General features: G+C 44.1%; 1 protein-coding gene across 1 annotated transcript in view; it reads left to right on the top strand.

Moving 5' to 3' along the window:
* LOC102378337 (collagen alpha-1(XXIV) chain-like) overlaps positions 1–16,182 on the top strand; it is a 182,087-nt gene that overhangs the window by 40,591 nt on the left and 125,314 nt on the right. Inside the window, exons 4-5 of the mRNA XM_025193649.1 lie at positions 2,409–2,462; positions 7,274–7,327. Coding sequence (XP_025049434.1) covers positions 2,409–2,462; positions 7,274–7,327 — 108 coding nt within the window. The remainder of the gene's footprint in view (positions 1–2,408; positions 2,463–7,273; positions 7,328–16,182) is intronic.

Below are 16,182 nucleotides of genomic sequence, written 5' to 3'. Positions count from 1 at the left end.
CTGCTGTCCTAGGCGTCCGTGTAAATGCTGCACCTGGGAGCAGTTTCTTCTGGTGTGACCTGCTCCACAGTTTATTGCTTCACATTAACATGCACCCAGTTGTATCTTGTTTTCAGCTGTAGATTCTTAAATGCCTATTACCATGCATTCTGGGAAGCAGCACTCTCCTTGCTGCTACCAGTAAAATGGCTTCCAAAGTGTGGGATAAGGAAATGCAATTCATCTCTACTTTTATCTGAGACAAATACCATAACAGAACGTTATAATAATAGTCAGTGGTATAGTGATAGCAAAGAGTGCTGAGTTCCTCAAAGAACTGGAACCTAAACTTTTTTTTTCCTTTGAAATTAGAGGCCAGCGTTTGTTTTAGAATAACAGTAACCTGGTACTTAAGAATGGTATGTACATTTGGATTTTGCTACAGGAAGACATTTTATTTAGAGCCTGATAGTAGCCACCTCTCCCCACCAACCTAAAAACACCAGGATGCCATTCTTTCTCCAGCAGGGACTAACATGAGAAACACAGTACTTGCAGATGTGCTGCAGTTTGACTTACTGATGCTCCTGACAGGACATTCGGAAGCACTCTAGCTACAATCCCAATCCCATACCTGGATGCATTTGGGCAGACTGTCATGCTCATGCACAGTCTTGTTGAAGTCACTGGTGTCTCCCAAACATTATTACTAGGGGTGCACTGATAAAGATTTCCTTGGCCGATACCAATGGCCGATTATTAACCAGCCATATTGGTTGATACTGATCCAATAGCTGATTTACAGTCCAGTTGTCATTGTTCTTGAAACACAGTTTCAAGTATAGAACAGTGACATTGAAAGCCTTTTCTGTGTTAATTGTGTCCAAAAAATAAAAAGACTTAAAGAAAAAAAGAAAAAGGAATAGTTTTGGATCTTTTAAAGATAACTATGGTAGTTGTAGAGGACAGTTATCCTCCTTAAAAAATAAAGGCTCATAATATTTTTTCCCCAGAATTGTCCAGTGTTTTGTTCTGTCCAAGGAAAGGCAATTGGTTTGACATTGCATAATGTGCATAAACAGAATTGGCTTCTGCACCAGTGAATTTACTATTCTAAGGGTGGTGATAGTAATTTTGCCTAAGAATTTAATATTAATAAAATCATTCACTAAGTGCTAATAAAAACTGTGGAGTAGTACAATTTTTCATTTCCTGCACTGTTTATTTATTGCTATTTCAGCTACAACAGTAATAATTTCCTTGGCTTCGATAGATTTTTAATCATTTTGAACAACATCAAGCAATTTCAAGGGCTATTTAAGCATTTTATCTAGTGCACAGCCTGAGTAGCTGTGTTCTGTGCAGGGGTGAAATTGAGACGTGATGCAGAAGACAGTAATAAAATCCTTTCCTCAGACCATTCTGTGTCTACCTTCATTAGATCCTACCATTTTGCCACTAGTCTGTTCTGCAGTGGAAGTGTATTGATTCTTTTACAACCAGGGTTTCCTGCACCTGCATGGATTGTACAGTTGAAATTTGCCCTTGAAAAGTAATGGCTGAATAATACCTTAGGCAACCTCATAGGAGATACATCAAACCCCATGCCATTGTACTAAGCCAGCATGGGATCTAGACTCGTTTTTTTTACATTCGTTCCAGTACAGATGTAACATCCTCAAGGGCCTCAAAAGTTAACAGACAATGTAATAAGAAAGGAAGAGATTTTTCTAGGGATAAAGCTCTTAACTAGAGCGAGGTTGCTGCTACATCTCATATTGATGCAATCATTAACAGTCGCATGAAATTGCAAAGTTTATTTCTCATACTGCCAGAGTATGTATGAATTTACTTGTGAAAATCAAAAAGAGTTTTTTCTTTAAAGGGAGTGATATCAGTTTAAAAGAATGAATATAAAAGATCAGGATCATCAAACAAACTTTCAGCCATGCTTGTCATATTTCTTTGACTTCGTATCTTCCTTTTGTATGATTTGTGTTTTAGTTTATTTCAGTACAACTCTTCGAATTGCCTAAAATGATAAATGCAGTGTTTGGGAAGTAAAAATTAGTAAGCTATGTTTTTGACTTAAGTTAATTTTTATGCTGTGTTTTGAAATACATTGCACTTCCTTGATTATAAACCTTGAAAAGTGTTCTTCCAGTAATCATTTTAAGCAAAAGGTGCCCACTAAACTGGGAATTACAATCCCTGTGCATGAAGTAATTTTAACCGTACATCTCCAATTTGGAGGCAGGTTTATAAACACACATTATAGCTTTAGTTTGGGAGCTTGTTTCCAAGATGAGCAGGTGTCTCCAATCGGTAATCAGAAGCTGAATGTCTTTGGGAGAACTAGTCAGAGTTTGATCTGCAGCACAGTGATTAGTTTGATGTTAGCCTTAACTATTTGATGTTTGTTTCTCCAGGGTCTTCCAGGTCCTCCAGGTTTACCTGGGCCATCAGGGAAGAGAGGTCCAAGGGTGAGTAAAATAGGTATATTTTTTTTCTTCAGTTACAAGCTGAACTTTGATAATTAGTCAAGCTTTGAATCACCATTTTATTCTAGCCTGTATTCATTTGCTAGTCAATTAAAATACCATATTGATCTCCCCATACAAAGTGGCCCGCAACAAAATCAAATAAGAAATATGTTGACAGTATGCATTACTTTCAGCGAAGGTGATCCTGTGTGAATGTGTGGACAGATTACTTATATACTTGCAACAGTGTATATACTTGCAACAGTAATATTTAATTTTTCACTGCTCCTGTCTGGAACTCAGAAGTCTAATGTTAGGGTCATTTGCCTTCTGGACTGAAAGGGAATAGACTTCTGAGAATAATGTTCCATAGCTACAAAGTAGACAACAACAGAAATTGAATTACCTATTGCTGGCTAGGAAGAAACTTGATCAAAGATTCTCCTTTCCTTTAATTGGTACAGCAGCCCAATTAAAGGATGATTTCTATGGGCATATGTAGACAAAACAGGGGCCCTAAATTGAAGTGGTGGGTTTTTGAAAACACAGCTTCAATTTAGAGCCCTTTAAGCCCCCGTGTCGCGCACACACCCAAACTTACCTGCCTCTCCGGTGGCAGGGAGATAAGGGCTAGCTGCCGCAGGCAGAGTGGTCCCTGGACTGAGAGGGGTTGGGGGGAGCTGGTGCTTTCCTCCATGGCAGCGGCGGGCCCCCTTTCCCGCCGCAGGTGGCACCTACCCACAGGCACCTGGCTCGTGCGGTCCTGGGGAGCACTTCAGCCGTGGAAGGAAGCACTGGGCCCCTGCTCAGCTCAGGCAAGCAGGCAGGCAGGCTCCTAGGGAAAAAAAAAGATCAGGCTCATTGCTTTTCTTAGGCAGAGCCTGCCTTCCCAGGCTGCTGCCAGGCTTCCTGCAGGGCTTCCTACAGAGTTCCTGAGCTGCACAGAGCCCGGTGCTTCACTCCGCGGCTGTAGGGTAGAAAACTAAAACTCCTCGGAGTTTTAGTTTGCTATGCTCCAACTCATTTAAGGCATGCTATGCCACCAAATTTCTTATAGCAGCTGGAATTACTGCTCAATATGCTGCCAATGTGTGCAAATACCAACACCATTAAAGCGGTGCAAAAGCATTTAACCCACTTTAAACACGTGCCCCTAGTTTCATTTACACACAGCCTGCATTCATAGCTGCTTCAAGTGATGTTTACCATAGTTAACACACAAAATTGTTGAGGTATCTACTTGCCTGGGAATGGTGGATGGTAAGGGAAGGAAGGAATTTTCCCTGGAAGGGATCAGGAGTAAGTGTAGGCTTCACGCCTGAAGGCTTGGTGCAGTGAAAAAACATTTATGACTGCAATAAAGTGACCTGCATAAGCTGAGATGGGGGACGAGGTTGCTGAGGACAGGAGTATTCAGCAGTTAAAAGGATGGATCAGAAGACATAAAGGAGGCATTTTGGGTAAGCCGTGTTTACCTGGGTTGGTGCTTTTGAAATGAACATTTGAACAAGCCATCATTTGGTATTACGTTGAAAACAAATATTGCATGTTCTGCTGATCTTCCATATTAGCTGCTGAATAAATATGTTGCATGTTTATGCTTCCAAGTGCTGACTCATAATGTTGGAAAGGATTGGGAAGATATCATCAGACAAAGGAATGAGGTTTATAAATAGATTACATAGAGCAGGTGGAGGTAAAGAGTTACAGCTTCCCCAAATCAAGACTTCTCAGATTTCATTTCCTGATGTCTTTCTTAGGGTCTTCCCTTTCCTAGGGTTTTATCCTTCTGTGTTGGAGCTGCTACTTAGGTGACATCCCAGCACTGCTTCTCAGCATCAGGATTTTATATAACAGAGCTAGCCATACTGCTTCTGTTCCAGATTGTTGTTGTGCTTCCTCTGATACAACTACAGCCATAGCTTTGAGTTTTTAATGCACAGTATAATTGTTACATATGAGTAATTTATGTGGACAGTAAACATTGTATCTCTTAACAGTTCACAGAATTTGTGATTTATGTTATGACAGCATTAAACCAGATTTTTATAAACTGTACAAGAGAAGTACTGGCCCCATTGAAATGAGAGGAAGTTTTTCTTCAAGTGACAAGAGGGTTTTTCCTGTAAGGTTCTTTCATGCTTGGGAAATGCATAGCTGTTGACAACCATTGTGTTGACCATTTTCTGCAACGCCTAAATCTGCAAGGAAGATGCTAGCACTGTTAGGATCAGAGGCCCAGCGTTGAAAAACAGTCTAATTTCTAGCATAGATGGCACAGAGACCTGATTTTCTTTCATTGCAGGAAACATTTTAGATATCACAAGCCACTAATTGTCTCCCATTTTCAGTAGCGATGCTGAAAATCATTTTGAACTTCCTGCAGTAGGAGTAGGAGTAGGAGTAAACCCATTTCAGCACCACCTATAGATAGGGTGCTACCCAACTCAAGAAGGTGTAGCTGGCCAATTTTGTGGGGAAATTGCAGGGCTGGCTGCCGTTTTCATGGGGCTGACTGCAGTGCTCCCCACATGCCTCTGATTGGCCAAGGAGTCCCAGTGACCCCATCCCTCACTGCTGATTAGTTATGAGGACTATCTGTCATGTAGCCCAGCCCCTCATTGCTGATTGGTAGAGAGGGATAGGGCCACAGGACAGGCAGCCCTCTGTCAATCAGTGGTAAAGGGTAGGGGCAGCAGCCATCCTCAGCTCCCCTGTATGCCAGTAGTCCCCCCTCCCCCCAGCAGGCTGCACAGCTGGGTAGCAATGCCATGAGGATTTCCTCTGGGGAGCCAGCATTTTATTTTCAGTAAGTTTTCTTTTTCACAGATTATACGGACGTTGTCTGCTTTCACAGGCCATGCTGAATTATGCATTTTACATGAAATCCAAGAAAATCACAGTTTTTGGTAGGTCTCTACCTATAGGAAGGTAGAGTCCTGCTGTTGACAATCATTATCAGCAATAGCCTCCTTTTGTAGCATAGTTAGACCCATTCAGTCATGCATACCATATGTCCCTTGTGTGGAATTTTCAGGGTCCGTCTACACTGCATCCTTCCAGTTGCCAGAAGCACATGTTTGCACCCTATCTACCTGTTTCCACTTTTGTGCACCAAACATGAAAAAGTATCTATGAAGTCATTCCAGGCATACCTTCCCTGTCAGGACCCCTGAGATTCAAAACCAGATCATCCTTATCCACAAGCAGAAGGCTAGGTCACAGATCTAACAAACAGCTGGCCAGATTCCAGCTCAGCCTGGGCTTTCTTCATGAGGTTTCCATTGGGGAACCAGGTGCCTTTGATGAACCAACGGGACCTACAAGACCTTGATGAAAAGGCTTTAAAACCTGTAGTGTAATCCAGTGTTGTTAGGTGCTGGTTCTTGTGTTTGTGCTAGTGCTTGATTGCTTACCTCAAACACACCCTTATTGCAGCCCTTGGCTTGATATCCTGGACCTGGACTGATACCTGTTCTTGACCTTAGCTTCCACTATAGTAAACCCATCCACTCAGCCAGACCACCTATGCCCTAACTCAGTGGTGCTCACTCTTTTTGGCTGGTGGGCTGGAGGGTCAGTGCCTGGTTCCTCTGCAGTCTACATCCTCCCAGTGGACCCAATCCAGCACCTGGGGTGGGTCCTGGGGGCCCCATCCATCTGTGCAGAGTGGGGTTGGGGGGGCAGGCTGGCCCAATCCAGCTGTGCAGGGGAATTGAACATGGCCCAGCCCTGCAGGAGGAAGGAAATATGGCCTGGCCCCAACTGGGCAGAGTGGAAGGGGGAAGGAGGTGTGGCCCAGTCCCAACCTATGTGGGTATAGTGAAGGGGGAGTGACTCAGCCCCTGATAGGGAGAGTGGTCCAGCTCCATGGGGAGAAGTGCATGCAGCCTGTCCCCAACCCATTCATGCAGAGGGAAAGGGCAGTAGCCTGGCTCTGATATGGCCATGCAGAGGGAGTGTCATGACTCAGCTCTGACCTGCTGCTTGTGGCTTGGGACTTTGGCAGTGGGAAGGAATAGCAGTATGACCTGCCCACTGCTTCCCCACTACCAAATTTTCTAACCATGCGGAGCCCCGCAGGCCAGTCTCCAAGGCTCAGCAGGCCATATTTGGCCCATGGGCTGGAGGTTCAGCACCCCTGACCCAGTCAACCCTTACATTCATTCTGGCCACTCTTGAGACTGCAGTATCTAGAACATGTGGAAGTGACTGTTGAAGAAGCATCCCAAAGTCCCATTCACAGCTACATTTCCAGGTTTGGCAAGCATGAGTGGGAATGGGAGAGGCTGGCATGCTCAGCACCATGCCTGCCGGGCAGTGCTGAAATATGTTGTGCTTTAGTTGAAGTCAGTGAATGGCGAGCATAAAAAGTCAACTTTGTCTATCAGAATGGTCAAGGTTCTGGACTGTTGGCTGGAGAAGAAATTGTTCCTATTCCTTTTAACACCAGCTTTCTCTATTGTACATATACGTACATCAAAAACGTGATGTTTAAGATGTATATTATTTCCAGACTTCATATATTATGCTATAGCTGAAAAACCTACCATGAGCTTATTTAAAATTATCTGGGAACACAATGAAACTGAGATCTTTGATTGAGCCTACAGAAGTTAGGTGCTCAATTCCCATTTAATTCCAGTGAGGACTGGGCATCCTATACCTTTAAACTCCTTTGAAAATCTCAGTCTGAAATCATACAAGTGACAATGATTTTTTCAGGGTGATTGTCTGGACAGTGTTTCCACAAGTACCAAACATTGCTAGACCTAATTCTGAATAATTTTATACTTTCATTTTTTTTCTAGGGCGTTCCAGGTCCACATGGTAATCCAGGTTTGCCAGGGTTGCCTGGTCCAAAGGTAAGTTAATGTATCCATGCAGCCATGAGTAAATATGGGCCTCCTAACTTTTGACTTTTTGGAAGCCTTTCTACTTGTTTCCAGGAATATCACTGATTAATTTTATTTAGTTTACAAATGGCAACCACAATTGTAAACATTTTAAAGGAAATGTTGCCAATAAAACTGAGACAAAGATCACACCAAACAGCCAGTCTCTCAGGAGAAAATTGGGTGTACAAAATGATGGGTTCATCTTGAGGTCTTTACTCATGCAAATAATTCTAGTATTCCAAAGAAGTTCAATAAAATCAACCCAACCACTTCAATAAGTTGGAATTTCTCAGGGGATATATTTTCAGGAATGAACATCTAATCAGTATAATCCTCTGCTTTTGTTAAAACAATAACATGGACTGAGTTACTTCCCAGAAATACTTTTCTCTTGTCAAGATTTCATCTTTAATGGTATTTAACTATTCTGATGTTTTCAGCCAGCGTCTCTGATTGAAGCGATAGACCTTTTCCACATCAAACTATGGATGTGATTTTTCAAGAAATATTAGGTTAGACAGAAAAGATGTTCCATTTCAAACTTTCAAACCTGGGTAACATAGGCCACTTAAATAGCTTCAGACAGATTTGTGCAGTTGAAAAACGCCTTCAACTCGTATTTAGTTTTCAAAATTTGATAGATATGTTAGGAAAAAACAAAACTGGCCATGATTTGTTTTAGTATGATCCCTTGTGGCAGGAATCTGACCTGTGGTGACAAGTGTTAAAAACTGCTTGAGGATATGAAAATACAGCAAATAAACCTCACAGTGTTTGCCATTGTGAAACAAAATCGCTTTGTGTCTTCTATATGCCTTTTTGTTAGTAACTCATTTATGGCAGTGGTTAAACAGTCATTTATAATTTGCTTAGGTACAATAGTTATTCAGGCTGTGCAATAGAAAAGTGTATATAACCTTTGCTCAAAATAACTGCAATCCACTATTTCTAAGATTATTTCATAGCAAATATTTCCTTTCCTTGGGTCATACAAAGGTTTTTGCAAGCCTTTTTACTCTAACCTGTGGCTGGGTTCATGCATTTAAAAACTGAAGGTAATTCTTAAAAACTAGGCTATGTTTCAGGCATCTCTATGAGATCTGTTTTTCTTACTCAAGCATCATTTGTTACTGTTAACGTGTGTGGTTAGTGCTGCAATCAACTTCTGTCTCAATGTAAAATTGCTCTCTCATTACAAATTCCTTTCATAATATCTTGAATTAAACAGAAACAAGACAGATGCTTGCTGAAGCTGAACTTCTAAACATCCATTGACCATGGGTCTATAGACCTCTGATAATTTACACAAATTAAAATTAAACCTAAGTATGTTTATTCTTAAAGCAGAGTAGATCAAATGTAATCACTTTCTGTCAGTAACTTCATAAAGGATTTCTATTCTTCCCTCAAGACGCATATTGTATCTTCTATTTACACTAACAAGTTACACATGTACTTTGAGAGTGCTAGAATCTGTGTTAATATGTTTATAGCTTTCTACGTTATTACTGATGTTTTTAAACAAATGGCACCATAGGCAGTTCCAATTGACATGCGTATACTTGAAAGCACCCTATACAAAGGGGTTGAGGTGTGGTGTAGAATCACTTACAAGCATTTGTGCATTTTTGTCATTTCATAAAAAAAGAATTACTTCAACAAAATTGAGTGTGGATTTTGGCATTGTTCTGGCTGTCCTATAAGGTTAAATAGATTAAATATTCAAGCATTTTTTTTACCTTCACATGGTGGTTTACAATCATTCATTGCTTGTCCACATCTGAAAACCACATAAAAATGACTCTTGTTTCTAGGCTAAAGTGACAAGGAATTTCTTATGTTGAAGAGAAACAGAAATGGGCAAAGTATCAAAATAATTTTGCTGAGAATTTATCACAGCTTTATTATAATTCACTCTTTCTTGCAACTCTCTCTTAGTTTAATTGGTTTGAATTAGAAAAGGGAAGAGCGAAAGGTTGAAATTTTAATTTTCTAGGTGTTATTATTCAGAAATGAAAAAAGCACGAAACAATTTTAACTGGAAATGACATGGCACATTAATTTAATGCTATAACTTCATTTCTGTGTATAGCTTCCAAGCATTATCTTGTCTTTATTTTAAATTTGATGGGCTTGATTGTCCTTTCACTCTGGTTTCACATCAGTATAAGTCTTGGTTTCACTGAAGTTACCTTTGATTTACAGTGATGTCAGCAAGAGGAGGCTCAGGCTCAGTATTTCCAAAAAATGCTGTCAGCTGAGACATGGTCCTGTTCACTCCATCACCCACAGCAATGACCTGAACAGTGCCTATTAAAATCTGAGGGGGGTGGACGACAACTCTCCATGGACTTTAACAGATTTTTGGATTGGCCTTCAGAAATTGAGCAGGGCCTAGAGGTGGATTTAGTCAAGATTTCCAACCAGAAATGTAGCAGGTGCATAGATTTGATGAGAGAGATAAATGGTTGATGCCAAAACAAGGGATAAAGGGTCATCCTGCAATTTATTCTGTGTTGCCAAGTGGCTGAATTCCAGCAGTGCCTTTCCAATGGCAGCGAATAGTGCTGCATGAGAGAGTCAAATAGCAGAAAAATCAATTCAGAATTCAAAATTAGGAAACATAATTGACTGAAGAGACAAGTTAGTAGGGAGTAAAATTCCCAGGGACCTTAACAAAGTGAAAAACTATACAAGAATCTGGCTGAAATATTCTGATGCAAAGATGTAGTTCTGTTACTAAGGAAAAGTGAAAAATAGAAGGGGGGAAATAGAAAAGACAATATTTCATTTAAAGAACTGTTTGCATAGAATGAAACTTTCTGTGGATAAGCTAGTGGAAATTAAAAAAAAAATTAAAGTGGCCACACTTTCAGATTGGGAAGGAGTTACAAGATTCTTGCCTAATACCCAGTGCTTTTTGAATGCTCTTGATCCTTCGCATTTTCATTTTGAAAAGTTGGCAGGTGTCAAACATTGGAGCTCTCCAAACAGTTGTCTCATTGCATGTAACTAGGGCTCAATGCCAGAGTAGCTATAGTTATCCTTTCCCTTAGGTGAAGAGCTTCATCTGAGACCACAGTTTCGTTGTTAGAAGCAGTCTGCTGTTGCATTTTTTCTGGCAGGAACTTAAATATGCACCCTTGTGCCTGTCATGTCATTTCTGTCTTTAATCCTGACTCTTCTATAGAAGGCAGGGTAGATTTGCACCTTACAGACTAAGTACATCAGAAGTGCATAAGATTTTGTAAGCAGCAGTTTACTTCATCAAATACTGTGAGGGGACTGAAGAAAGCTGAGCTTCTAAATAGAAAGCAGTGATTAGAATACAGAGCCTAGGGAAGAGGGAGGAAAAAGGAAGGGCACTCATGGGAGAGGCAAGGTGGTAGGAGAGAGAAAACAAAGTAGTTAACCCAATGAGTGATTGGGGGGGGTGGGCGTTATAAAAACTAATCCAGGTAACGGATTAATCTGTAGTCTTCGTCTTTGACCGGCAGCGCTCAACCTTTCCGCTCCACGGTGCAGATGAATGACACAGAGCCAGTTCAAGGGTCGGATCAAACCTCGTGTGCCAGGATTGAGCCCATGTGGCCTTGGCTTGTCCCCCCGTGCCCTGAGATTGGATCCCAGTCTTCCTCTTTATGCTAGGATCAGGGCCCCATGCTGCCTCTGCCCAGCCCCATGTCCTGGTATCAAGGCCATAGGGCCTTGCCCCACCCCTTGTGATCTTACATGGCATCATCAAGCTCCGTGCTGCCTCTGCCACATCCCACATTGCCCCCACCTGATCCCATGTGCCCAGATCAGGATCTGGGCCCTCTGTGCACTGGGATCAGGCCCTGTGCCACCCTGTGCTCCAGATCTAGTGAGCAAAGCAACAGCCCATAGGGCTCCCTGGCTTTGTTTTATATAGATTAGTATTAAAAGTAAATCTTTTAATCTTTTCTTTTGTTAACTTTCATTCACTTCATTTTTGAAGGGGATGATAACATGTGATTTATATTTTAAAAGGACTTCCTGAGAACCATCAGCACAAGGCTAATTGTAATAACATTGTCTTATAAACTACTTTAAAAAGAACAGTGTGTATTACAGGAATATTTCTCTTGTGTTTAAAATTGACCAATTCCTGTCCCAATTTGAAATGCAGTCTCTCTGTTGTTGCCAAGCAATTTTTTGTTGTTCTTAGAGATGTAAATCTCTATTATAATCAAAGCAACATTCTGCAATAACTCTCTGAAAATAAGTACAACATAAAGAGCCTGTCTCATCTTTAGTTTGGAAGGCCTGCCATGAGCGTCCACCCACAGTCCAAGCAACTGGTAAGCAGTCATAACAAGCTATACAGTTTTAAAAAAATCTACTTTAAGAGAAAATATGACAGATCTTTGGGTTCAGTGCAGCCTGTTTGTGTCTCTTCAGGGATAGACTTCAGCTGTGAGCTCTCTCTAAATCAGGGGTGTCAAACTCATCTGGTCCCATGGGGTAGATGAATGGCAGAGTGCTGGTTCATGGGTCAGATGTACAGTGCAGGGCTAGCCCCATGGGCTGGATCAGGCCCATAGACACCCTTCCCACACCCATTCCTCTGCACATGCTAGATCCAGTGCCTGCAGCTTCCACTGTAGCCAGTCTGACTGCAGTGATCACTCTGGGACCTTTGCTGCCTATGGTGTCTTCCCCAGACTGGCTGGAGTGGGTGCTGCATCCCACTTGCATCCCGATCTGGCCAGATCATGCACCACATGTGGCACAGTCCCAGACCAACCAGAGTGGGCTCTGAATCCATCATGCAAGGGGGAGGGCTCTGTGCGTCCCTTGCATACCAGATCTGGCACCCACTATGGCTGGTCTGAAACTGCACTGCACACAGTGCCCGCTCTGGGACCTACACATGTGACATCTGCCCTAGACCAGCTGGAACAGGCCCCATGTGCCACTTATGTCCTCATCCAGACAGAGCAGGTGCCATAGGTGGCACAATCCCGGACTGGCCAGTGCAGGTGCTGGATTTGGCATGTGGCCTAGGAGAAGGGGAGACAGGTGGATCCCTGACTGCCCACACTGGGGGCCAGATGATCGGGCTCTACAGGCAGCACCCTTGACGCCTTTGCTCTAAATGATTCAAGGAGCACTACTGTGCAAGGCAGTCCTCACTCATGTGAAGCTTACAAAATGCTCTTCTGTCATTCATCCTTCTTGCTGCTGGGGTAGCAAAGCAAATCAGTGCCACATCAGTTCCAGGTTCTGTTTCTTACAACTTTGTGGCTGTTACAAGACATTTTAAATCAGAGCTCACTCCTATTTTAGCTTAATATTATGTTCAAATGGAGCTCCGTGTGCACTGAAAGCCAAATTGTTTGACTATGCAATTTGTTCCTAGTCAGCATCTACAGATAAGGTACAGCATGTTATATACAGGTACAAGTATATACAGGTACTAGAAAACAGTGAATTAGACTAATATATTGTGTAGTAATTGCTGCACATGTGTAGATGGCCACGCTTCACTGCATAGGTGGTGGAAGGCCAGGCAGGGCTAATGGGGCATAGCCCCCGCAAACATGGGGCAGCAGTGGCAGCGCAGAGGACCACAGGGTATCCTGGCTGTGGGCTCTGGGCAGCTGCAGTATGGGGAGAGGTGTGCACAGACAGACATGCAATTGCAGCCTGCAGAGGCAGCCAAAAACGCACCACCCAGCAGGCAAGTCTGTATAGGGGAAGGGGCAGGGGGGCAGATTGAGACCCCCACAGTGAGGGAGGGAGTGGGGCAGGGGCAGGGGCTGGGGCCAGGAGGAATGGGGCCCCGGGGCCAGGGCGGGTCGTGGGATGGTTGGAGCCCAGGCAGCTTGTCCAGGGCTGCAGGGGAGTTCCTGCTGCTGCATACATCCCAGAGGAGGCATGTGGGGGCATGTGCCCCCTGGATTTGTGTGCAGGGCACCATGGAGGTGGGCTGCTGCTGTGGGCTGAGGCTCTGCACCTTTGCTGCCTTTGTCTGGGAACCATGCATGAGGCCATGTGTCTTGCGTGCACTGGCTGTGCCTGCGCCGTGTCCCCTGCCCACCCAGCTGTGGGAGGCACAGCATGGCATCACACACAGCTCCTGGACAATGGCAGTGGGGTTCAGAGCCCAACCTACAGCAGCAACCCACTTCCACGATGTCCTGCACACAAATCCAGGTGGCACGTACCCCCTGTGCCTCCCCCAGGGTGCATGCAGTGGTGGGAGCCCCCCACCACCATGCCCCTGGACAGGCCGCCCAGGCTCCAACCATCCCATGACCTGCCCCAGGGCCCTATTCACCCCAGCCCCTGCCTCTGCCCCACTCCCTCCCTCACTGTGGGTGCCTCGATCTGCCCCCCCCACGTCCTTTCCCTCCCCCACGTCCCTTCTCCTTCACAGACTTACTTGCTGGGCAGTGTCTGTGTGTGTGTAGAAGTATTTTTTAAGTTTTACTCAGCCCTCCCAAATAATATTTTCTCCCTTTGCCTATGCTTTACTGCACATTAGATTAATCTAATGCACTGTAAAGTATCTTGTGTAGCACCGTGTGTGTGCCCAGAGCTGTCACACTCTTGACAAAACTGAGGAACTCCGGATCTAGTTCATGCTTAAGTCTGATCAGGATGCAAACTAAGACCCCTGAGGGGGTTGATGTGGTAGGCATTCTCAGAGAAGTCCTAAATGTACCAACAGCTTCAAGTTCCTTACAGGACACACACAGCTGCTATGCTCTTTGAAAGACTAGCTACAGTACTCAATTCAGAAGTAGCAAACCCAGATTTAATTACCTTTGCTGCCTGGAGGGATTCAATCCCACATCTCACACATCCCAGAGGAATGCTACAAGCTCTACACTGTAGGCTCTTCTGGATGAGGGTGCTTGTCCTTCCTGCTAAAATTGTCATTGTGTAGAAATAAAATTAAGATTAATTGCGTTAGTGAAGCAGTGTATGAAGGAACATGACTTTGTAGCACAGTAGTTACATCACTTGCCTGACTGTGGGAAGTCCTGGGTGATGGTCCTTTCTCTTCGGAGTGTGTTTTTTCATCAGTGGATGTAGTCTGGTGGTTAGGACACTCTCCTGGAAGGTGAGAGAGATGGATTTAACTTTCTCCAAGGCAGAGCAGGAATTTGACACTGAGTCTCGCACTCTTTTACTGAGTGTCATAACCACAAGTTTGCTCAATCTGAGGGGTGCACCAGCACTTTCTTTGGCCATATTTTAAAAGAGAAGAATGAGCCTTGGTCAGGTCTTTGAAAGAAGGGTCATAGGCACTTATCCTCAGGAGAGGTTTCAGGGCTATGGATCCTCCCTGTAACCCTGAAATCCTGAGAGGCAGGATTTAAGACTGACATCTGTCCTCAGTAATTCCCATTGACTGGATCTAGGCAGCTCCCAGCAAGCTGTGCTGATCTTAGGCGGCTCCCTGCTCAGTGTGCTGGCCATTTTGGATTCTATTCTGAGGCATTTAAGTCTCACCAAGAGGCACCAAGAGGCATACAGGCAGCCTCGGTGCCTAACGCAGGATTCGGCTTTCCATGCTGAGATACCGAGCCATCTGACTTCTAGGTGCCTGTATCCTTTATTGGATTAGCTAGTGCTGCAATACAAGGGCTTCTTGAAGAAGATACGTCATTTGCTCTTTTAAAGGTTGTTAATAGAAATGCTGTCTTGACTGGGACTCTTCCCTGAGACAAGTGTTTACCCAATTGCATTTGGACATGATGCCACCCTTACAGCTGGGCTTAAATATAGGCTATATGTGTTCAAAAAACTTGGTGACTGAGGATAGGATTCTCTGCCAAGAATGCCTGAACAGCTGTCTATACTGATTTAGTTCCTTGTAAATAAAGAGCATATACCATCTTTAACCCAGCTCTGATGTGGCTGAAATTTAGCAGTAAAAAGTAACTTCCTTGGATACAAAAAACAAGTTATAGATGGAACTGACTTAAGCTGAATGCCAGTAATTTAACTGAGGAGAGGCACCAAGCAGGGCACCAGCCCCAAGAACCATCTTTAGAGGCGGGGTTCAGAATCACTCTCCCTGCCCCTGCACCATGGGAATCTTTGCCATAGCAGGAAAGTCGTCCCCCCGCACCAGTGGTTTGCGTCATTTGAACCCCCACCTCCCACCCCAGCCCAGTCTCTGACACTGAACAAACTCGCTATGCCTCTGCTGAATGCTATGGTAAATTGTAGGCCTGTGCGAGTAGGCAGGTATTTGATCTGGCTTTGGATCCGGCCACTTCAGATGCCAGCGATCCAATCCAGAGCTCCGGATCGGTTTGCCGCTTTGATCCAGCCGAAGCGGCTCCAAAGCTTTGGAGCTGCCTCGGAGATCCGGCCATAGGGTGTAATGGGGGCTCAATGAAATATCTATAACTTTGTTGTTTTGTCTCTGATTTGGGTGAAACCTGCAGGGATGGTAGCCTCTTCTGGGAGCATGAAGCCTGCCAAGCTTCAAGAAGATAGGTGCAGGGATTTGGGGGGAACTGGACCCCAAATTCTTGAAAGCAAAACTCATGTCACATCTACGTGTTACACCACAGGGGGGTGAAAGCTGCAGTGATGGTGGCCCCTGCTGAGGCCACAAAGTATGCCAAGTTTCAAGAAGATAGGTTTAGGGGTTTGAGGGGACCTGTACCTCAAGCTGCTGACAGGCAAAACTCATGACAAAGATGGCCCTGTGTGTGTTAAGGCGCAGCGGGCTGAAAACTGCAGGGGTGGTGGCCCCTGCTATGGCCACAATGCCAGCCAGCTGTCGAGGAGATCGGTGCAGGGGGGGTCTGGGGCGCTGCACCCCTAGCTGACGA

Source organism: Alligator sinensis, unplaced genomic scaffold, assembly GCF_000455745.1.
Source record: "Alligator sinensis unplaced genomic scaffold, ASM45574v1 scaffold32_3, whole genome shotgun sequence".
NCBI lineage: Eukaryota > Metazoa > Chordata > Crocodylia > Alligatoridae > Alligator > Alligator sinensis.
The sequence above is the reverse complement of the archived record's forward strand: the minus strand, read 5'-3'. Positions and strand labels throughout refer to the sequence as shown.